The sequence below is a fragment of the Lithobates pipiens genome, unplaced genomic scaffold, assembly GCF_037356315.1.
Source record: "Lithobates pipiens isolate NorthernLeopardFrog02 unplaced genomic scaffold, aLitPip1_a1.2 Scaffold_8, whole genome shotgun sequence".
NCBI lineage: Eukaryota > Metazoa > Chordata > Amphibia > Anura > Ranidae > Lithobates > Lithobates pipiens.
In genome coordinates, this window is record NW_027507903.1 from 63,270,480 (window position 1) to 63,295,711 (window position 25,232).

The 25,232-nt window shown below is 43.1% G+C and overlaps 1 protein-coding gene across 2 annotated transcripts in view; it reads right to left on the reverse strand.

The window, feature by feature from the left end:
- Positions 1-25,232, reverse strand: part of BLOC1S6 (biogenesis of lysosomal organelles complex 1 subunit 6) — a 33,740-nt gene that overhangs the window by 7,512 nt on the left and 996 nt on the right. The window contains exons 2-4 of one of the 2 annotated variants that reach the window (XM_077474088.1): positions 17,975-18,119; positions 11,853-11,940; positions 6,069-6,155 (exon numbers count right to left, since the gene is read on the reverse strand). In XM_077474088.1, the coding sequence (XP_077330214.1) occupies positions 6,069-6,155; positions 11,853-11,940; positions 17,975-18,119 (320 nt within the window). The remainder of the gene's footprint in view (positions 1-6,068; positions 6,156-11,852; positions 11,941-17,974; positions 18,120-25,232) is intronic. The other variant, XM_077474089.1, reaches the window with a different exon arrangement.

The following is a 25,232-nucleotide window of genomic DNA, read 5'->3' on the forward strand; positions in this document are numbered from 1 at the left end:
ATCGCTAATGGGCACAGATTGGTGGCACTTGTGGGAACTGATTGCTGCCACTGTATTGCTATATTGTAAGCAGGGGACTGATGATCAGTCCCCCGATTACATTGCTAGACTTATCCCTGCGTGGAGATGCCGCTGATCGGCTCGCCTCGCCACACACTCTGTCAGTGTGAGGTGAGGAAAGCCGATTACCGGCATCCCCGTGTTTACATGTGACTGGCTGTGATTGGACACAGACGATCACATGGGTATAGAGCCGCGGACGCGGCCCTTTACAGAGTTCAGGGTTGCGCCGTGTCCTAGCAACATGGTGTGGGTGTGCGCGAGAGCGACCATTCTGGGATGCTATCATATGACGTTGTCCCATAACGAGAGCCACACCGCCCCGCCGGCAAGCAGTTAAAGCATATCGACAGGCAAAACTTTCTTTTTTTTAGTTTTAGACAGAGTGGAGAGGGATTAGAACCTCTGCCAGTTTGTATTGCTGTCTGTGGCCCTGTTTAGGAGATTCACCCTCTCTATTTGTCCTGTTTACCATTATCATTGAAAAAGTAAAAGAAAATCCCAAATATTGGGTCATCCGCAGAAAAGTAACAGAGGGGAAATCTTCCAATGGGGACACTAGTTCTAGTGACCTGCCTCCCCCCCCCCCCCCCCAAGAGATTTCCTTAACCACTTGCCGACCAGCCTCCACCAATATACGGGGCGGGTTGGCTCTATTGCCGTACCGGTACGGCAGTTTGTGCAATTGATACATCGGGTGCGTGCATGCCGCCAATGCACATGGCCAGCAGCCACGATGTCCACCACCTGTGATCGCTACACAGAGAGACAGAATGGGGAATCTGCCAATGTAAACAAACACATCCCTGTTCTGACAGGGGAGTAGAGAGAGATTGTCTGTTCCTAGTGATCAGGAACAGCAATCTCTCTCTACTCCCAGTCAGTCCCCTCCCTCAAAAGTGTCCGATCAGTCCGCCACAATGTTGCAGTCCCACTAAAAATTGCTGATCACCGCCATTACTTGTAAAAAAAAAAATAAAAAAAAAAAGTACTGCAGTGTGGGATGTGGCATGGTAGCTGCTCAGAGGTATCCAGGACCAGCGTGGAGCACAAGCGGCCATCATTGAGGCCGTTCGTAAGTAGGAGTCGTTCATAACTCAGGGACTTCCTGTATAAGCTTATTGCAATTTTGTTTTACCAAAAATATGTGAAATACATATTGTCCTAAACTGATGAAGACATTTTTTATATTTATTATAGCAAAAAGTAAAATATATATAAGTGTATTTTTTCCCCCAAAAATTGTGTTTAAAATACTACTGCGCAAAGACAGTGTGACATAAAATATTGCAACAATAGCCATTTTATTCCCTAGGGTCTCTGCTATATAATTATATATTTATTTATATTAATTGTCTGTGTTTTTTTGTTTATAGCGCACAAAATAAAAACAGCAGAGGTGATTAAATACCATCAAAAGAAAGCTCTATTTGTGTGAAAAAAATATATATAAATTTTGTTTGGGTACATCGCACGACCGCGCAATTGTCAGTTAAAACGACGCAGTGCCGTATTGCAAAAAATGGCGCGGTCATTAAAGGGGTAAATCCTTCTGGAGCTGAAGTGGTTAAATTGCAGGGATTTCCTCTCACTTACTGGATGGCTATGGTACAGGAAGTAAAGAAAATCTCCACAATGTGACACAGATGGTAAAAAAAATAAAAAATTCTGACAGGGGTTATAACCCTCTCTTGCTCTACCCAAAATGAGAAAGAAAATTGCCTATAGTTCCACTCGGTATAATTATTTTCTCATAATTGTACTGTACAGAATTTGTTGAATATCATTTTGATCACTAGTCTGCAACTGCAATTTATGTAGAAGGTTTTTAAAAAAAATCATATGACAAGGATCCAGATGGGCAGTTTTGGGCACACTGGATGTGTATACCTGATGCATGGGGTTTTGGCATTTAGCAGCAGACGGGAGGCACATGTGTGCCACCCAATCCCACTGCAGACAGCCTGACAAGCTTTATGAAAGGCCGACAGCTGCTGTAGCTGGACCATGCACCTAGCAGTACTTCCATTTAGAACAGTCTGTGCCCAGAGATTAATAACTGTAAACGCAAACTTTTTGCTCTTCAAGCATTTTTCCCTGGACGCGTTTTTGCCCTAAATGATCATGCCGCTAGGCGCACCCTCCAACCCAGACCAGCCGTCAGCCCCTTGGCTCCGTTCACATCTTGGTATCCCGAATCATTACGATCCTGCCTGCGATTCGAAAGTGGCCAATTGCGGGAAACGCCTGTGCAACCCCTGTCAATTTCAACGGCACACCGATTGCGACGTGATTTTGCCATGATTTGTCGTGGACACAATCGCGGTAATATCGCGCAAGCAGAATCGTGGAACGCCTGTCGTCCGCAATTTGGAACGCCAAGATGTGAACAGAGCTTAAAGTGGGTGTAAACCCTTACAAACCACTTTGACCTACAGGTAAGCCTAGATTAAGGCTTACCTGTAGGTCCAAGAAATAACTCCCAAACCTATACGGTTTAGGAGATATTTGCCCGAAGATGGGCACCGCTATCTACGGCGCGTGCGCCGTAGACAGCGGCGCGCAGGCGCACTGAGTGGGGCATCGTCGATGACGGCAATGCCGCGAGTCTCGGCTCCCATGCGCATGCGCGGGAGTGACGTCATCGCTGCTCTGGCGAATCACAGCGCCGGAGCAGCGAGACCCACGGAGACCCACCAAGAAGATGGACGCTCGGAACTACAGAGGACAGCGGTGACTTCGCTGGCTCCTGTGTCAGGTAAGTGACACATAATGGACTACTATGTGATGCATAGTAGTCCATTATGCTTTGCCTTTACAGGGAATGAAAGAGGAAGTAAACTCATCAGGGTTTACTTCCTCTTTAAGACCCCTTTCACACTGGGTCGTTTTGCAGGCACTACAACGCTAAAAATAGCGTCTGCAAACAGACCTGGAACAGCCGCTGCTGTGTCTCCAGTGTGAAAGCCCTGAGTGGTTTCACACTGGAGCGGTGCGCTAGCAGGACGGTAAAAAAAAATAAAAAAAAAAATAAAATAAATCCTGCTAGCAGCATATTTGGAACGGAGTGTATACCGCTCCTGCCCATTGAAATGAATGGGGAAGCGCGGCTATACCGCTGGTACAGCTCCTCTGCTGAGGCGCTTTGCAGTGGTTTTCAACCCTTTCTCGGCCGCTGGCGGGGGGTAAGACCACCCCCGCTAGCGGCTGAATAGCGCCGCAAATCCAATGGTAAAGCGCTGCTAAAAATAGCAGCGATTTACCGTTGACGCACCTCCCGCCCCAGTGTGAAAGGGGCCTTAGAATTTGACAGGCTGTCTGCGGAGTTCCTGGATGGCATGCCTGTGCCAAACTCCCACAATCGCAGCTAAATGTCAGAGCTCCATGCACCGGGTCTAAACATCCAGTGTGCATGAGGCTTTAAATCTCCATGTAACTTATCCCCGATATAGAAGAACTTATCCCCGATATAGAAGATCCTGTCACACAGGCAGGTTCCACCAACTATCCACTGACGAAGACTGAAAAGCAAGAGAAAATACAGAATCTCCCAGTGCTCACTGTCAACATGCAAGAAAAATGGTTTCTTCTGCAAGATCTTGATAATCACTGGATGGATGAAAAGCCCAACAATAAAAGGATTGACCAGGTGAAAAGGACATGGATAATCTCCTTCTAATTGCTGATCTTTATATTTTACTAACAGTTTTTAACATTCTTGTCTTATGAAATACCTGGTGTTCTTGTCCCTCTGCTTTCCTATTTCAACCTGACCATACCTGGCATGGAAGCTCATCCATCCCAGCATGGGCAGATTTCTGGATGTGCTGGGAGAACAGCCTGTCTGCCTTCCAATGATCAGACTTCTGCTGACAATTCCCCACTGCACAGCCATTTACTGGGAAGATCAATGTTCTTGTGTTTCTCCTCCCCTAGCTCTCTAAGCCCCATATGCAACTGAGAACAGAGATTATGTGATGTGTATTTATAATGCATGTATACACAAATGTTTTTTTTTTCTTTGATTTCGATTTGAAACTAAATGAGTTTTACAAGGTAAGGGTTCACATAAACTTTAAGCTCAGTGACAGATAGCAAGATCACAGACCCAGTATTCTCCATTGCACTAAAATCACGAGACCCCAGCACTTGATGGCTTCATTAAAACCATATCCATGACCAGGGACATTCTATATCTCACCATGACATTTTATGAACAGCAATCTTCCCTCCAGTTGTACATCTTGCTGGTTCTAAGAGCTTTACTGACATTTCTGGAGTTACACTTTATCATATAGAACAGTGATGGCGAACCTTGGCACCCCAGATTTTTTGGTACTACATTTCCCAAGATGCTCAGCTACACTACAGAGTGCATGGGCATCATGGGAAAATGTAGTTCCAAAACATCTGGGGTGCCAAGGTTCGCCATCACTGATATCGGAGCTATTCTGCCCATTGTACAGGAAAGTCTGAGACTGCAAAGCAAAACATAAATGTCCCTTTTTAGGCAGGATGGGAAACATGTCAAATATCAACATTAAAGCAGAGTTTCAGCCTCTAAACCAAAAATCAGGGTGGATAAAAAAAAAAAAAAAAATTGAATGATTTTTTTTTGTTTTTATTTTTTTTGTTTTTTAGAAAAAAATATTTTTTGGGGATTTAAAGCGATTTTTTTTATTACATTTATTTTAATAAAATGCTAAACATTTTTCTATTTAAGATGAATAATTTTGTTTATTCAGCATGAAATAGAGCTTAGTTATGTAGCATGAGGCTGTATATTCTGGAATATTTACATTTTTGGTAAACTCACTGAATGAATCCAAGCTCCGCAAGCTGAGATAACATGCACCGCATTGATGCATTCACACAATTTCACAGTAACCATGAGATAAATCAAAGTTCAGGAATATTCCTTTATTCCAATTTTTTTGCAAAGCTATGTACACCACAAACTGTATGATTGAATCGGTTCTGATATCGCTGTTTTACTAATGTGACAGCTTATTATTCTAAATAGGAACATTTTTAATTTGCAAATATTAAAGATTCTAACTACCATCAAGAATAAGTCCTTACATTTAAAGAGCACCTGTCATCTCAGATCCATCATGGCAGTGCCTGTTAGCGGCATCCACTCACCTGCTGCCACCATGTCCCTCCCCTTGTTGTGTCACTGCCGCATCACCAGCCGTCCCATTAAATAGAACAGGACTGTTGGCGAGTCAACAGCGGGTCAGAAGAGATGTCGTTGCAGGACAGAGATGACAGTTGGTCTTAAAAATTATGATTTAAATCAAATACACACTGAAAAAAATAAAAAATAATAAAACATTATTTGTAGCTGCTGACTTTTAATATAAAGACACTTACCTGTCCAGGGATCTGGCAATTTTGGCCCGCCTGAAGCCTATCCGTCCACCGTCACTGCAACTAATGGAAACCCCACCAGTGAAGCCTTCAGGCTTTAAAGCTTCCTACTGCGCATGCACGAGTCATGTTGCACTTTCTGAATGGCCCGTAATCTTCTGGGACACAGAAAGGTCCCAGAAGACAGTGGGAGGGGAGGGCCGATGCAAATGCAGAGATGACCTACCTTGCTGGGATGAGGTAGGATGAAAAACCAGATGGAGAAATAAAAAAAAAAAAAAAAATAAATAAAAAAAAGCATATCCAAAAACAAAAGGGGGGGGGGGGGTTGGGAGTGCGCTCGATTATCCTAGAGCTACTTTCATTTTAGTCTGGAACTCCACTTTAAGATAAAATTATTATTATCATTATACAGGATTCATAGAGTGCCAACAGTTTATGCAGCACTTTACAAGGGGTAAAGGGAGAGAAACATTACAGCTACAATACAATTCAATACAAGAGGGATAGGAGGGCCCCGCTTGTGAAATATTACAATCTACAAGCGAGGAGAAAGTGATATAAAAAAAAGGCAATAACTGTGGGGGGGGGGGGGGGGATGCACAGCAAACAAAAAACAAAAAAAAAACCCTCACCTTTAATTTTGATGTCTTTTCATGAAGTAGCAACATTTCCTTTCTGATATTCACTAACTTGTTATGATAATACTTGGCTTCTGAAAACTACAATAAAAAGACATGTAACAATAAAAAAAAAAAAAAAAAAAAATTAGTTGCCATTGATCATTTTCTAAAGACATGAAAAGGAGTGCAGGTATCTTTGAAAATAAATAATATAATATAATATATATATATATATATATATATATATATATATATATATTATACACACACACACACACACACACACATATATACACATATATACACACACACAGATAGAAGGAGGATTTTTGGGACTTTAAATGAGGCTGGCACTAAAGGAGTGCCTGCCTCCATCCCTATCAATGTTATATGAGAGGAGAGAACAGAATTGGGACTTTAAATGAAGCACACATCAGTAAGAGAATAAGTCAAGTGACTGCAATGAATATTTATTTTGTATAGTCCATGATAAGTCATACAAACATTTTGGGCATGAACCTCTAAAATGCTCTGGGCATACAGCCTCCATACAATGAGTCATGGACTAATAATTCACAATAATTTACAATCCAAAAAGCATTCTCATAAAACACAAAAAAGAACAGTATGCATGTATGTACATTATTTTGCTGTGGTTGGGCTATACACCTTTCCTACCCCTTCCCAGCACATTCACATATAAAATTTTCACACAAACTTCCCTTACCCTATCACATTAGGTTCCCCCTAAGCTCTCACTCCCCATTCTGTTTTCCCCCCTTTTTTTCTTTTGTTATGGTGGTCTTTATTCTTTGTTAGTTTGATAGTTTTATTACGGTTTTCCTTTTTGCCCCTTTGTCACTTCACCACATTTATTTCCAACACATATATCTTACACAACACACATATACAGATCCATATGTGGTCTGTTTCTCATATATCTTTCACATAGATATCTTCATTCATTCCACAGACCCTGCACCCTCTACCCACCCTGGGAGTGCCCATTTTGGTGGTTACCTGTTCTGCAGGCTGCCCCGGTGCCTGGCAGCTATGCACTGCGGCTCTTTCTGCGGACCCTGATGCCGTTTTACTGGCCCGCTGATGCAGACGTGAGTTGGACGCCTAGCCTTCAAATTAATTATAATTATTAAATTATTTTGCTAATTTTTACCTAATTTAAATATTAAATACATTTTTTTCTTTTCATACATTCTGTAGAATTATGCCATGATGTATGCTCCTGATGAGCGGTTGGAATACCGCGAAAGGTGTAGAGCTTTTAGCTATTATCATCTACCCCAATCATGGAAAATCAAGATTCATATGATCTTTTTTGATTCATTAATTATTATTCAGGCATTTTTAATTGATTTATTTATTATTCAGTTACCATGGTTATCTTGGCCATTTTGGGTTCAACCACAGCAAAATAATGTACATACATGCATACTGTTCTTTTTTGTGTTTTATGAGAATGCTTTTTGGATTGTAAATTATTGTGAATTATTAGTCCATGACTCATTGTATGGAGGCTGTATGCCCAGAGCATTTTAGAGGTTGATGCCCAAAATGTTTGTATGACTTATCATGCAGGGGTTGACAAATTTGCTTGGAATCTAGGAGCCAGCTAAAAAAGTTAGGAGCCAGGTCCGTGACGGCGATCTGGACCTGTCCCTGGCCTGACATGGAGACGAGTGAGGGGAAGATAGTGCCGCCCCCCACCTGTCTCCAAGTCATTGCCCATAGCTCTTAGAGGGACATTTTATTTATTTTTTTCAAATGACAAATTTTTTTTAAATTGCATTTTAGTGTAAATATGAGATGTGAGGTCTCTCTGACCCCAGATCTCATATACAAGAGGACCTGTCATGCTTTTTTCTATTACAAGGGATTTTTACATTCCTTGTAATAGGAATAAAAGTGACACACTTTTTTTTTTTTTTTTTAAAGAACAGTGAAAAAAATAAAAATAAAAGTTAAAATAAAAAAAAAAATATTTTAAACGCGCCCTGTCCCGCCAAGCTTGCGTGCAGAAGCGAACGCATATATGAAAGCGGTGTTCAAATCACACATGTGAGGTATCGCTGCGATCGAGAGAGCAATAATTCTAGCCCCAGACCTCCTCTGTAACTTAAAAAGTGCAACCTGTAGAATTTTTTAAATGTCGCCTATGGAGATTTTAAAGGGTAAAAGTTTGTCGCCATTCCATGAGCGGGCGCAATTTTGAAGCATGACATGTTTGGTATCGATTTACTCGACACAACATTATCTTTCACAATATTAAAAAAAATTGGGCTAACTTTACTGTTGTCTTATTTTTTTTTTTTTTTATTAAATACATTTTCCCCAAAAAAGTGCGCTTGTAAGTCCGCTGTGCAAATACGGTGTGACAGACAGTATTGCAACGACCACCATTTTATTCTTTAGGGTGTTAGAATAAAATATATATATAATTTTTAGGGGTTCTGAGTAAAGGGAAGGAAGATAGGCTGGCAGGCAGAGAAAATTAATTAGCATTGCATCCATTAGCATTGCTGGTTGTAATTCCAACGGCCACCACAAGAGGGCGCCAGATTACAGAAGGAACCATAGGATCGTAGAAGGCCTCAAAGCCGGGGGCTAAATTACCGGCCGCCGGCGGCGCGGCCCGACGCGATCGCGCCGGGGGGGTCCGCAGAGACAGCAATCCCCCCAGCTGTGCTGCCCCAGGCGCCAGTTCGCTAATTCTAGTCGCAAATGCGATCTGGCGCCCGGGTTTTGTCGAGCCCTGTTATCATGGACTATACAAAATAAATATTCATTGCAGTCACTTGACTTATTCTCTTACTGATGTGTGCTTCATTTAAAGTCCCAATTCTGTTCTCTCCTCTCATATATATATATATATATATATATATATATATACACACACACACACTAAAACTGAAGGTAAATCTTTTGCGGATAGCCATAAAGTTTACAATAATGGTCAAATGAAGGAGATGGAATATCACTGGAATGGTAAATGATTAAAAATGTAATAATATGTTGGGCGACAAGTACAAATAGACATGCAGTTTGGGAATTCAAAGCAGCCGAATTTTGCCATGTTAACAAGAAAAATCTAATAATAACATTTCTGCTGTACTCGGGTTTAGAAATACTTCTTGGATCTCCACTATAAAGTGCAATCATGCACACGCATAAAAAAGTAACAACTGTGGGTTAAAAAACACTTAGGCCGCGTACACACGCGGGGACTGTTCGCCCAACTTTGTCCGCTGAACAGTGTTTCGGGGGACAGTCCGCCCGTGTGTGGGCTTTCAGCGGACAGTTTCAGCGAACAGTCTGCTGAACAAGGTTTTTCGGAAATTCCGAAAAACTGTCCGCTGAAACTTTGTTTCAGCGAACAGTCCCCTCGTGTGTAGGCTTGTTCGTCAAACTAAGTTCCGCGCATGCTCAGAAAGGATTTACACGCCGAAAGTTATAATGCAGTGTATAGGACGTCGTATTTTTCGTCCCGTCGTACGTGCCGTTCACGTCATCGCGCACGGTTTCAGCAAACTGTTCGTTCGTCGTGTGTGGCCATGTCCGTCCATGCTAATTTTGAGCGGACTGTTTGCCGAAACTGTTTGACGGACAAAGTTGGGCGAACAGTCCCCGCGTGTGTACGCGGCCTTAGAAGTTATATTGCTCATCTAACCACTTTCCCTGTCACCCCTGTACAACCCCTATGGACCAGAACAGTTTTCACCTTCTCTCCAGCGCTGTGATGCCCTGCAATATCTTTCAGCCCTGCGGCTTCCGGGTATCGATCACCGGCTGTTTTCATTGGCCAGGGCCGAGATGATATCACTTCTGCACATCCAAGGGCGTGTAGTCAGCTTAGGATTGCCAAAATTCTACACCAAGTTGTGCGTGTGCAGATCAGTATACAGTATGGACAGGCAGGTAACTCAGTATACAGTATGGAGATTGCCACCATAAATACCGCCCAACCCCGTTCAAGACCCTGGAGTCGGGTCGCCGATGCACAGAGTCACGGGGTCAGGGGCTCTACAGGCAGAGTGACATGACACATTGCGCATGTGTGCAGCGCATCGAGCAACCGTGGTAGGGCATGCGCAATGACGTCGCGCACGCGCAGTGGCCGACCTCCTGGGTCTTGAACAGGATTGGGCGGTATTTATGGTGGCAATCTCCGCCATTCTGACAGGCTGTCTGGACCCGGAGCATTACCGGTATGCCCGCATAGACACGTAAGTGAGTTTGCTTTGTCTTGAGCCTTATGACCACTTGATCTGTGGTCACTTATCTTTGTTATAGCCCTACTCATGGTTACCCTTATTCATAATTACCTAGGTTGCCCTATTGCTGTATAGCAGTTTGATTTCTTGACGGATACCTGTTTACCCCATATATCAGCGAGGCTGCCATGGCTGAGACCATACCCACTGGTTGTGGGGTTGGTGTACAGCCTGTCTCCGGGTCCCATTACTATTTCTAGTGGGACAGGGTAATTATACAAACTGCCTTTTCTCGGTGGTTAATGAGGTTGTAGGTTCTTTACATCCACATCACTAATTTGTTTTCACTGTCACTTTCTCAGGCTTTCACAACTCACTTCACTTTTACTTTTGGTTGTTTCTGCATGTTTTGCACGATCCCCATAGCTTTTCACACCCCTCGGGGTTTTCACTTTTTGTACTTCACTTTGTCACGGTGTACTTCACCTTCTTTACTTGTTCAACTTTTCACTTCCATTGGTCAATTTTTGACCCTGGTGGCACTTACACCCCACTCTTGACAGTTTTTTGATTGCCGTGGACAGCGGTACTCTATATTAAGTTCCTACAATTTTATACAGATGCGGACCTGTTTTGGGGTAAATATCGCCCCCCAGTCGCCGGTGGAGACCCCTCTCGGTGCTTGAGCAACCTCAATAGCTGAAGCCCTAGGGTAAGACCCTGATGTCTTCTTTATTTGTAATGTCAAAATAATTGTAGTTTTTCCCCCTATTTTATCCTTTCACACACACACATAATATATATATATATATATATATATATATATATATATATATATATATATATATATATATATATATATATATATATATATATATATATTACTATATTTTAATATATTTATTTTATATTTACTAGATGTCTGTATTTCCTGAAAAAGCTGAAAAGCAAAAACGAGTCGAAATACACTACTGCTTCTATTAGCTATTGATTGTTCATATTGTTCTTTGTTTTACAATTCAATAAATGTATCCAATATTCTTTATATATATATAAAAGTGTTTTTATATTTGTATTTTTTGTTGTGCACCGCAATAGTCCGTCAGCTCCCCCCTTTTTTTCTTTGGTGTCTCTGTTTGGGGACCAGAGTTCCCATTGTTTATCTCATACATTTTGGATGATGGTACACTTCGTATAATTATGAATTTTTATATACATTTTTCTTTTTGTGGTGTGAGGCCATCCGATTTTCAAAGTAACACAGTGTCGGATCGCAAAAAATGGCCTGGTCATTAAGGGGGGTAAATCTTCTGGGGTTCAAGAGGATACACACCTACTGTATACATTTGCTTGCAGGGTGGGGAATGACCTGGCCACAGATCATTGGCTCAGTACTATGAAAGCTTCCTGGCGGACTCGCTCTGGTGGGTTTGAATTAGGATCCGAACATGAGCAAACTTATCACTACTGGGGGAGCCATTTTATTTAAAAAAAAAAAATAAAAAATATATATGTTGCATGGAGTTTGGGTTCAAATAAACAAAAGAGGCATTTACATAGAACTCACCAGGGCATTGATGTCCAGAATTGAATTGCACTCTTTGAATTTGGAGATTTCCTGATCTAGAGTGTCCAGTAATACCACTTGATTCTGCCTAGAAGAAAATATAGAAATACAGAAAATGTTCAAAACTTAATTTTCCTTCAATGCATTAGCAAATATAAAACACCTAATTTATGATAACTCAAGTAGTAGTAATATAGTACACAGTATTTATACTACGATCACTTGAAATCACTTAACTACATACAGGAGATCTTCATTTAACAAATGACGTGGTTGGTTGTGCCAGTGTCTAAAGCAGCCTTTATCAACCTTTTCAAACACAGAGGAACTCTTGAAATAGTTCTCCAGGCTCAGGGAACCCTTGTTAAAAATTAGAAATCTACAACTCATGATACATTAATGTGATGGTCAGTGGGAAGATTGGTCCTTACACTTGTGGTCATTTAGAATAATTACCTCCTTACAGATATCTAAAAAGATCAATGGTGTCAGAGGGAACTTATCGGAGAGGCAGTAATTGCCCAGTGCTGAAGGAACCCCTAGCAACCTCTGGGGGAACCCTGGTTGAGAATCACTGCTCTAAAGCCTCCTACACACGGTACGAATGTTGACAGGGCATTGTCTGTTGACAGACTGTTGTCCTAAAATCTGACCATTAGTACGCTCCTTCTAACAATTGTTGTCAAACTTTCGGCCAACAAATGTTGGATGGCAGGCTAATAAATTTTCGTCAGACAATGTTTTGATGTCAGATTTTCGTAGTACACAAGTCCGTCACACAAAAGTTGAAAGTACAAACAGGCATGCTCGGAATCAATGCTCACCAAACATGAAATTAGCAGAAGGGGCCCAAAGGGTGGCGCTCAAGAGCTGAAATTCCTCATAGTACGTCACTACATTTGTGTTTGTGGCACAACAATTGTGTACCATTAGTATGCAAGACAAGTTCCTGGCACACGCCCTTTTGACAAAAATCAGATGCTCGGTTGGCCAACAATCGTACCGTGTGTACGAGGCTTTAGATGCGTCATATATAAAAGGGGTGTATATTTATGCAATCAGTTATTTCATATTTTTCTATTGTAATTATTTTAAATCACTTTGCAAAGATCTGTTTTCACTTCAAAATTAAATCCATTGTGATTCAATGTTCTATAATAAGAAATCACAAACAAGAATTTGTAAGCTGCAATTAAAAAAAAAAAAAAAAAAAAAAAAAGTTTGCTTTTGGGTTTATTCACTGATACGAATAACCCTAGACAGCCTGGTTTAGGTAACGATACACAAACTTTTTTTTTTTCACCCCTTTTAATTTTTTTAATTTATTTCTTCAGTACCAAGAGCATATGTTCATGACAATAAAACATTCACTAATGAGGTTTCTTATGAGTATACGCTACAAAGTACGTACATTCAAATGTAATAAGATATCAAGATATCAAGCTTAAAATGGAACTTCCACTTTAAGGGAAGGTGACCCCCCTGACATGCCATGTTTTTTTTGGGGGGGGGGGGAAACCCTTTTTAGAGGGTTCCAGCTCCCACTTCCTTCTGGGGCACTGCAGCGCCGGAAGTTGACCTCTCCCCCCTCCCTCTCGGCAAAAATCTGGGACACGACTCAGGTCCCAGATGATTGCCCAGCCAGTCCCGACGCGGCTCACGCATGTGCAGTACCTGCCTGGCTGTGACGCCACAGCCAGGCACCCACAGTGATGATGCCGGCACTGCAGAGAGGAGGGGGGAGAGGAGCGGGGCTTCGCTTCCCCACATCGCTGGACCCTGGTACAGGTAAGTGTCCGATTAAAAGTCAGTAGCTGCAGTATTTGTAGCCGCTGACTTTTTTATTTTTTTTTGGCAGAACTCCACTTTAATATATCTTGGCCTCGCTTACCCCAATTGGGTTCAAACTGTAAGCAAAGACCGGTTATCAAGCCGATACGTTCAATATGGAAGAGATAATTTACACCTTAACTTTAATTGGACGGTCAGTTAGATAATTGGAAGCTCTATGGTGGTTCATCCAAGCTTGCCACTTTTTTTAATAACTATTTGTAGAATATTTTGTGTATGCTAACATCAGCTCGTATTGTTCAATCAGCTTGAATATTCAATCGAATAATATTTGATAAGTTTGGAACGTCAGTAGATATCCACATACTGGATATTGTAATTCTTGCTGCTATGAGTATATGGGCTACTATTGTCCTATATATTAGAGGGTGTCAAGATTTATTTCTAGTAGGGCCATAGCAGGAGTGAGCTCAATTAGGTTACCAGTAAGTTCAGCTATGAATGTGGAGATAGCCTGCCAGAAGCTGTGTACATGTTTACTGCTCCATAAGGTGTGGTGTAGAGTTCCTATTTGTGCATTGCACCTCCAACATATCGGGGAAGCGGAGGAGTATATTTTTGATAACCTGTAAGAAGTCAAATACCATCTGTTTTGAATTTTTTGTGAATTATCCCAATGTTCTGTACAAGAGGAAGCCTTTCTGTGTACCGAGAATGATACACAGACTTTTAAATACAACAGGCTTGTGTTTCAACAATTGTCATTAGAGGTTCAAGAACAGTTCAGGAATTTCTTGTTAAAAAAAAAAAAATTAAAAAAAAAGGAAGAACAGTTCAAGAACAGTTTGATCCCAAGCACACTATGAGTATAGCCTTGGTGCATTTGGCTCTGGCATTTAGCCACAGGTGATGGGTGTGGATGTCCTGTCCAGCCCCGCTGCTTGCAGTCTAGCTGTACAAATGTAGGAGTATGCACCCAGGGACTAATGCTCAGAACACAGACTTCTTACGTTCAGCCCATTTGACCCCAGGCACATACCACTCTAAACATTCATACAGCTAAGTGCACTATCCAGCCCTGTCCAGCTGCAGCAGCTGTTGCTAGATGGTAAACCAGTGCCCACCGTTAAACGTCAAAGTCCCATGAACAGAGGCTAAATGCCCTCTGCTCATGAAGCAGTCTTCTCTGGGGAACTAAAATTCAAAATATTTGTTTAAACTGATCTTTTGCTACACCAAAACTTTACTGTTACCCCCCTTCTTTGGTAATTTTGGTGATTTATTATAGGACTCTGAATCACAGTACAATCTTTAAAATATCTAACTGGTAATTCCTGAAAAATAATAGATTAGATTAAAGGGGAACTCCAGGACAACCAATAATTTTGCAGGGGGTGCAAAGGGAGAGTGATGATCACCACTGCATATTTTATTACCGCCACATTAAACAGCTCTCATCCTTAATATTCTTACATAAATACTTAATGCGGCGCTCCACCCAAAAATGGAATTCCACTTTAAGGGCAGGTGACCCGCCCGACATGGCACATTTAGCATGCTATTTTTTTGGGGGGTGGAAACCCTCTTAAGAGAGTTCCCGCTCCCACTTCCTCCCGGGGCACCGCCGCGCCAGAAGGAAGATCACCTCTCCCCCTCATTCTCTGCAATAATCTGGGACACGTTACAGATCCCAGATGATTACCCGGCCAGTCACAGCGTACAGCGCGGCTCACACATGCGCAGAGCGTGCTCAGCTGTGAAGCTACGGCCAGGCTCCCACAGTGACAATGCCGGCACCGCAGAGAGGAGGGGGGAGACGTACGGGGCTTCCCCCGCATCTCTGGACCCTGGGACAGGTAAGTGTACGATTGTTACAAGTCAGCAGCTGCGATATTTGTAGCTGCTGACTTTTCATTTTGATTTTTTTTTTTATTACTGGAACTCCGCTTTAAAGTGTCAATAAAACAACATCATAAAAAGGATCACTAAAAGCTGTATTACCTGCTGTTCATACTCAGTCACTGTGAGATTAGATTTTTTTATTCCTGCAAAAAAATCTAATTGATCCTGCTGCTCTCTATTTCCACCTTCTGTTCATGACTTCAGGTGTTGTGGGGGCACCTGAGCCAAGTCACAGCTTCCTTTGCTCAGACATGGAGCCCTGGCCCGGTCCCGTCCCCTCTCTCCCCTGATTGGCTAGCTGACTTTGACAGTGCTGTGTCTCAGTCAATCAGAAGGGGGGAATCTCGGACTCCTGAGACACTCATGGACATCGCTGGACAGAGAGGGACCTCGGATAAGTGTTAGGGAGGCTGCTGCACACAGAAGGCTTTTTATCCTAATGCATAGAATGCATGAAGATAAAAAAAAACTTCTGACTTTACAACCACTTTAAGGTCTTATACCCACTAGCCATTTAGCCCTGGTGCACGGCTCATCATAGCCGGTAAGGCTGAAAAAAGACAATAGTCCATCCAGTTCAACCTGTGAATGTGTATGTGTATCAGTGTCTATAATGATTTCCCATATCCCTGTATGTTGTGTCCTTTTAGATGTGGAAGGTACAGGTGAATCCGCCAAGCACCAAACTCCAAGAAAGGTTCACAGCTGCTGCAGGTAGATGGTGCATTTAGTGGTACTAAGGTTTAGGGCAGTATGGTGGTTATTTACAAAAGACAAATCCACTTTGCACTACACGTGCACTTTCAAGTAGGGATGCACCGAATGGGTTTTTTGGTGCTGAAACCGATACCGAAAATGAAAAATACACTAGGCCGAAAACCGAAACAGCACCGATACCGAAACAGCACCGATACCGAAACAGCACCGATACCGAAAATGACCATTTTTAAAAAATATTTTTATACAGGAGATGGTCAGAGACTGGGGACATGGTACAGGAGGTGGTCAGAGACTGGGGACATGGTACAGGAGGTGGTCAGAGACTGGGGACATGGTACAGGAGGTGGTCAGAGACTGGCGACATGGTACAGGAGGTGGTCAGAGACTGGCGACATGGTACAGGAGGTGGTCAGAGACTGGCGACATGGTACAGGAGGTGGTCAGAGACTGGCGACATGGTACAGGAGGTGGTCAGAGACTGGCGACATGGTACAGGAGGTGGTCAGAGACTGGCGACATGGTACAGGAGGTGGTCAGAGACTGGCGACATGGTACAGGAGGTGGTCAGAGACTGGCGACATGGTATAGGAGGTGGTCAGAGACTGGCGGCATGGTACAGGAGAGGGTCAGAGACTGGCGGCATGATAAAAGAGATAAGTGTGTTGTCCCCTGTGCAGCCAGTGTGTTTGTCCCCCGTGCAGCCAGTGTGTTTGTCCCCCGTGCAGCCAGTGTGTTTGTCCCCCGTGCAGCCAGTGTGTTTGTCCCCCGTGCAGCCAGTGTGTTTGTCCCCCGTGCAGCCAGTGTGTTTGTCCCCCGTGCAGCCAGTGTGTTTGTCCCCCGTGCAGCCAGTGTGTTTGTCCCCCGTGCAGCCAGTGATGCAGCGAAGAGAGAGGAGAGCCGCCTCCACCGTCTGGTTCAATCTGGAAGGATAATCTGTCTATCACAGTTCCCCGGACAAGGGGGAGGGGCTGTATGCGACGGCGCGAGACGGGGGAACACACAGCTATTGAAATTAAAGCTGTGATGTTCCCGGCGCTCTACTGAGCCAGGTGGCGGCTCTCCTGCGTTATAGATCTCCCATGAGCGGCGGCACCAGGAGCCCCGCCCCGCCCCATTTTCGGCTCAATTATCGCCCGTTTTTTCCTTTCGGCAAATTGCCGAAAAGGGCATTTTTCGGCCGATATGTTTCGGCGGCCGAAATTTCGGTGCATCCCTACTTTCAAGTGCAGTCGCTGTAGATCTGAGAGGGACATGCAGGGAAAATAAAAAACAGAATTTTAGCTTGCATATGATTGGATCAGCAGAGCTTCCCCTCATTTCAGATCTTCCCCTCAGATCTACAGTGACTGCACTTTCAGTGCACTTGTAGTGCACCCCTACGTGCTTCAGAATTTATGCCTGGAACGCAGACTGCTAGCATTCTGGGCATTCATCTCTAGGGGCATACTGTCCTAATTGTTAGTACTGCTTGACGCACCATTCAGTTTTTCTGCTGAGTTTTTCCTTCAGACTTACCAAAACCATATAATATGAGGTCAAATCTTAGGAGTTTCAATTTGCATGCAATCAGGCAGGCCCTTGTACTACATGGTTTTGGTAAACCTGAAGGAAAAACTGATAGTATGTATGGGGGTTTAGAGTTTTAAAGGCCTAAAAGGGGACATGAGTGCGACCTCTGTTACCAATAGCATTGCATGCTTTCTACATACGTGAGTTCCTGCAAGGCAAGCTTCGAGTTCTGAAGATTGGGTAAGTAATGAGCTAGGAGTCCTTCACTGAGCTGCTCAACAGACTTTACATCAAGAGGAAACTGATCTTCTGGCAATCCTTCGTCGATTGTGTCATTACTTGCCCCTAAAGGATATTAAAAGTAATAGAAGAAAAGAAAAAATAACTTGTAGCAAGTTAATCATAAGAGGCTGATAGGTCCCATTCAGGTAATTATACTGCTTACATTTAAAGCGTATCTATGTTCACAATGTAAAATCATATAGTAATTTCCACATTGTATTTCAATTATCTCTAGCTCACTCCTATTACTCTGAATGATCTTGTGAAGATCCCCACACATTTACTTTCTGAAATTCTATGACATGTATTCACTATACCCTATGAGCAGGCACTGCTGTGTTAGCCCTTGTACACACGGTCGGACATTCCGATGGACAATGTCCGATAGGACCGTGTTGTCGGATAATCCGACAGTGTGTGGGCTCCATCGGACTGTTTCCGTCGGAGTATTTAACGGACCAAGTTTTCCAGCTGGGCTATAAAATTTTCCAACAACTTTGTCCGATCATGTGTAGAGAATTCCGATCGGACAAAGTGCCACGCATGCTCAGATCAAATTCCTAGACCAAAGCTATTGGCTACTAGCCTGAATGTAGTCCCGTCCTAACGAAATAACGTCATTACGTTAAGTACGATCGGATTTTCTGACAACTTTGTCCGACTGTGTGTATGCAACAGTTTCGGACAAAAAGATTTGGTTGTCGGAATGTCCGACCGTGTGTACAAGGGCTTACACTTTTTCCAAAACCCAACAACATAGGTTTGCCTTTAAAGCAAAATTAAATAATTCTATTATATAAACCTATTGATCTCTTTATCATAAATGCTTCCCCCTGCCTGTCAGTGTAATGTACACTGAGCGGTGCATGCTCTGTGCTGTGATTAAGTCACTCCTGTGTGCATGGATGGGAGTGACATCGTCGCGGTCAGGCCATTCAAGCAGCTGAACAGAACAAACCCAGAAGGAAGACAGGCAGAAGATGGACTTGTTGGGGTGTTGACAGTGCAGCACTGGAGGGTTTCTTCTGCAGGTAAGTGTGCCATAATCTGCTACAATGCGGAGTATACTAGTCCACTATGGCAGAAACCTGCAGGGGGCCTAGTAATAAAAAAATAATAGAGTTTAATTCCACTTTAAGAATCACATCTCTTGCTTTTTACAGTTTTCCAGCATGAACTCCTTGGTGTGATTCATTTTAGGATCACCATAAACATGAAAATATGACTCTACAATCAACCTCAGATTTATGACTGAATCAGAAAATGATCAAATAGCCATAACATCCCTTCTGATTGACTATTGTTGGCCATAAACGCTTCAATAAATGATCAATTTCTTTTCCAATAGGAATAGCTGATCTATAGCTGAAAACCCATTTGATTAATATGCCACACACAGGGCAGTCGACTTTGATCAATTGCGAAGGTACAAGCCTAACTTGCGATTGTAAATTATCGATCACATCTCTGTTTCCACCATGTAATCCCACAATACAATCAATCAAAATATGATCGTAGACATGAGCAAAGCATCTACGTGCTGCCGATAGGTTAGAGCTTCACGATTAATTATTAAGAGTCGAGATTGCGTTTCTTCCCCCCTCGCAATCTTAACAAAGCATTTTCCCAATTCTATGCAGAGTTCTCTGCTGAAGCTGTCAGCTGTCAAAAAACAAAACAAAACAAAAAATCAGGTAGTCTGCCAAGTTTCATAACATTCCTCAGAGCTGGATCCAACTATAAACATTGTAAGTTTTGTTCTTTAGATCAAAGGAATGAACTTTGGTCTGTAAATGAGGGAAGTTTAACCAAAGGGGTTGTAAACCCTTGTGTTTTTTCACTTTAATGCATCCCAGCACCCCCGTTTTACTCACCTGAGCCCATTCGTTCCCACGGAGAAACGCTCTACCTCTCTGCCTGTTGCCTCGGCTCTTGATTGGATAGATTGATAGCAGCGCAGCCATTGGCTCACGCTGCCATCAAGCAAATCCAATGATGCGGGCGCCGGGGCAGAGTCCCGCTTTCTGTGTAACTACACACAGAAGCAGGACTTGGGAGAGTGCTTCTCCAACGCGGACACCTGTTGTGGGGAGGAGCTACCAGAGCCGCCGGGGGACCCCAGAATAGGTGGATTGGGGCCACTCTGTGCAAAACAAACTGCACAGTGGAGGTAAGTATGACATGTTTGTTATTTTTTTTTTTTTAAATATGGGTTACAACCCCTTTAAAAATGACTAAACCTTTTTCTGACACTTGTTGGTTTCAAGTTAAAATCATAATTTTTTGCTAAAAAATTACTTAGAACCCCCAAACATTATATATTTTTTTTAGCAGAGACCCTAGAGAATAACATGGTGGTTGTTGCAATGTTTTATGTCGCACTGTATTTGTGCAGCAGTCTTTCAAATGCAATTGTTTTGGAAAAAAATACACTTTAATGAATAAAAAAAAAAAAAAAAAAAAAGTAACGTTTTTTCGCATAATGTGAAAGATGATGTTACGCCGAGAGAATTGTGATCTTTATTCTAAGTAAAAAAACGTGATTCTCATTTTTCCCAGAATAGGTGTAACATGACTGATCATTCCCTGCCCTGGCTGATTGGATTTGAGTGAATCTTATCTAAAGTGAATCTAAATGGCTCAGAAAGGAAAGTCTTGGCTATTTGATGGTTTGTGGATTCAAACATTTTGATCAAATCGATTGGATATTAAAATTGAAGGGAGTGTGAACACCACTAGATTCAATTTAACCGATTGAGATCCGCGCTATAGCCGAATGACGGCTACAGCGTGGACCTGCTTTGCCGGGACAACGTCTATTGACGTCGTCCCGTGCACGAGTGGCCTGAGGGGCGCACGCGGCGCACTCTGTGATCAGCGAGTCTATGAGACTCGCCTGATCACGGATCGGAGCAAGGGGTCGATCCCGACCCCTTACCACGTGATCAGCTGTCAGCCAATGACATCTGATCATGTGATGACAACAGAGCCGGTAATTGGCTATGTTTCCGCGAGGAGAAAAAAAAAGTCGATCACCGGCGGCCGTGATCAGGACATTAGTCCCGATCACGGCCAGCTTAGCAGTGTCCACCTGCCCCCTGCCAGTGCCACCCAAATAATAAAAAAGTGCCCCCTATCAGTGCCCACAGTGCCACCCATCAGTGCCCACAGTCTGCCTCAACAACAGTGCTGCACCCCAGTGCCACATATCCGTGCCCATCAGTGTCATCTAGCAGTGCCCATCAGTGCCGCCCATCAGAGCCCAGCAGTCCCATTTATCAGTGGTACCTATCAGTGCCCCTTAGTGCCACCCATCAGTGCCATCTTATCTGTGCCCATCTTTGCCCATCAGTGCCACCTTATCTGTGCCCATCAGTACTGCCTTATCTGTGCCTATCGGTGCCCACCAGTGCAGCCTATCAGTGCCCACCAGTGCAGCCTCATCAACGCATTTCAATGAAGGAGAAAAATGACCTGTTTGCAAAATTTTATAACAAACTATTAAACATGATTTTTTATTTTTCATCTTTTTTTGTTTGTTTAGCAAAAAAATAAAACTCCGAGCTGTAATTAAATACCACCAAAAGAAAGCTCTATTTGTGGGAAAAAAATTATAAAAATGTCATTTGGGTACAGTGTTGTATGGCCGCGCAATTGTCATTCAACGTGCATCAGCGCTGAAAGCTGAAAATTGGTCTGGGCAGGAGGGGGGGGGGGGGGGGGGGGGTTTAAGTGCCCAGTAAGCAAGTGGTTAAATCAGATTTGATTCAAAAGGAGTTGATTGGCCAGGGTGGAAAAATATTGATCTCATTCATACAAATATATATTCCATTGATTCGATTTTGAAATTCCAGGTGGAAACAGAGGTAAGATTGATTATTTTATGATTGTAACTTTCACTGCAATGGGTTGTACACTAAAAATTGATCATCCCTATCAGCACAGATCGATAGGAAAAGCAATTGATCATTCATTGAAGTGTGCATGGCTAGTTCTTGGGCATGTTCGGATTGGGATCTGAACCCATCTGTGTGATCCTGACAGAAATCTCTCATCTGCAGCAGGGGAGTAAATACAAGCAGCTAGAAGGTGCAGAATCACAGATGATTGGACTGTACAGGTGACACCTTCCTGGCGGGGGTCACACATGTGGGATCTGATCCTAGCCCAAACACGTCTGATCTCATCACCAAAGGCTACCACAAGTCCAGAATCACATCAATGCAGGTCTGTGTGAGTGCGTTTGTGCGGGCACAGCAGCCTATTCATTTGGATTAGCTACCTGCAGGAAAGTCCCCAACCCTTTATAAACCACTTAAATCCTGGGCACTTTCACCCACTTCCTGCCCAGGCCAATTTTCAACTTTCAGCACGGTCACATTTTGAATGACAATTGTGGGGTCATGCAACACTGTACCCATATGACATTTTTATCTTTTTTTTTTTTCACAAATAGAGCTTTCTTTTGGTGGTTTTTAACCACTTCCCACCCGGCCAATGCACATATACGGCCGGGTGGGAGCCGTCTACTCCTGATAGGACGTTCAGGAACGTCCATCAGGAGGAGCGGGATCGCGCGCGCGCGTGCCCGCGCATCGGCGCGATCCCGATGCGCCCGTGTCACCGGGACACGGCGCATCTCAGATCGGCAGGAGGGCTCTGTGATTGGCCCTCCTGATCACATGACGGCCGTGTCCAATCACGGCCGTCATGTGATGTAAACAAACAGCCGGTTGCTAGGCAATCGGCTCCTCCTCTCCTCACACAGAAGTCATCGCTGAGGAGAGGAGAGCAGATCTCTGCAGCCGGCTGATGATCAGTGAGTATGAGCTGTTTTTTACAGCTTTTTACTCACTGATCTTCAGTCTAGTGTAAACACACAACACACCACACAGTGTAAACACAGTCCCCACATATGTCCCCATAACACACATGTCCCCAAAACATACATGTCCCCAAAAAATAAAAACACATGTCCCTAATAATAAAAACATGTCCCTCACATATGTCCCACTAAAATCACTTGTCCCAATGATTATGTGCACACATATGTACGTGATCACCTGCACACATCTGTACATGATCATTTGCGTACATATGTCCGTGATCACACAAACCAATTATTATACACTTAACGGAATTTTTTTTACCAAAAACATGTAGCAGAATACATTTTGGCTTAAATTTATGACAAAATTAGATTTTATTGGATTTCTTTTAAAATAGAAAAAAGAAAATATTGTTTTTTTTCCAAATTTCCGCTTTTTTGCGCTTATATCGCAAAAAAATAAAAAACAGGGTCGTGAATAAATACCACCAAAATAAATCTCTATTTGTGCGAACAAAATGATAAAAATTTAATTTGGGTACAGCATGACCGCGCAATTGTCACTGAAAACGCTAGAGCGATGAAAGCTGAAAATTGGGCTGGGAAGGAAGGGGGCGAAAGTGCCCTGTATTGAAGTGGTTAATCCCCACTGGGTTTTGGATTTTTTTTGCTAAACAATAGAAAATAAAAAAATAAAAATAAAAAAAAGACCAAAAATCTTGAAGAAAAAAAAAGTTTTTTTGCAAATAAATAAATAATAGTAATTTTTCTTCTTCGCTAATGTGCGCTGGTGAGGCTGCACTTATGATCAGTACCCTGATTATAAGGCTTAAAGGGGTTGTAAAGGTTCATGTTTTTTCACCTTAATGTATCCTATGCATTAAGGTGAAAAAACACCTGTCAGTGACCAGCCCCCCCCGTTTTACTTACCTGAACCATCGAACTTGTCTGACAGGGACGAGCCTTCTCTCTGCTAGGGGGTTCTTGGCTGTTGATTGGATAGATTGAAAGCAGCACAGCCATTGGCTCCCGCTGCTGTCAATCAAATACAATGACGCGGCCACCGTGGGGTTGGGGCCGAGTCCTGCATTCGGCATCTATTTGGCAAAGGCTGGACTCGGGAGCGTGCTCGCAAGGTAACCCCATGGGGAGATCGCTACTTATCTGATGTGGGGAGGAGCCGAGAGAGCCGCCGGGGGACCCCAGAACTCGAGGATCTGGGCCACTCTGTGCAAAACGAGCTGTACAGTGAAGGCAAGTGTGACATGTTTATTTAAAAAAAAAAAAAAAGTACCTTTAGTGTCACTTTAATGTACACGGGACATTTTACAACCTCTCCTGAGCGATTTAACATCCGTTTTGCCTCATTTACATGCCGCGTTTGCGCTTAGAAGCGTTTTTTTTTTTTGTTTTTGTTTTTCAAATAGTCAAAAATTAAAAACACCTTTAAATGAAGCGTGGCTAAATGCAATTTACCATGTTTACAGGCATTTGGCATTTCATGAATGCATTTTTTTGCTTTTCAACAAGAAAACGACTATAAACGACCCTGTGTACATGTACTGATAAGATAACATAGAGGAGATTTCCGGGGCAGCTGAAAAAAAACACCCAACTGCTCCTAAACTTCTGTTTACCAGCAGCAATGTACATGAGGCCTTAGGCCTGATTCACACCTATGCATTTTTAGTGCTTTTTGCATTTTGCAGATTTGCACTAGTGTCCATCTACCATGGTTTCCTATGGAACACGTTCTGTAGTGCAAATCTGCAAAATGCAAAACGCACCAAAAATGTATAGGTGTGAATCCAGCCTTAAGGTGTAAATGTCTGCTGTCAGCCTTGCCACTAATCATAACGATAACTCCTCTCTTCACACACTGACGGCGCGTGAGGAGAGGACTGCCGATAACCAGCAAGTTTGTTTACATGTGATCAGCTGTATTGTAGGGATGAGCTCAGGCGTGTTCCCATGCTCCACATGCAGAGCCCGCCAGGAAGTCGGCGCAGAGCTGCGCTAATCCCAGGCAGTGAGATATTTCCCTTTCTCTGCAGCCGCGCATCGGGCAATGTCTCACTGCCTGCGATTAGCGCAGCGGAGCGCCGACTTCCTGGCGGGCTCTGCATGTGGACCATGCAAACACGCCAGAGCTCATCCTTACTGTATTGGACACAGCTGATCACATGGTAAAGAGCCGCTGTGATTGGCCCTTTATCTCGATCTGTGACAACTGTGTCCAAAGGACACAGCGATCACAGAGCGCACCTAATGTGTGCCCCGGGGGGCTTGTTCTGGGGGAAGGTTCATATCAGAACACGAGAGCTGCACTGTAGCCAACTTTTGGATAT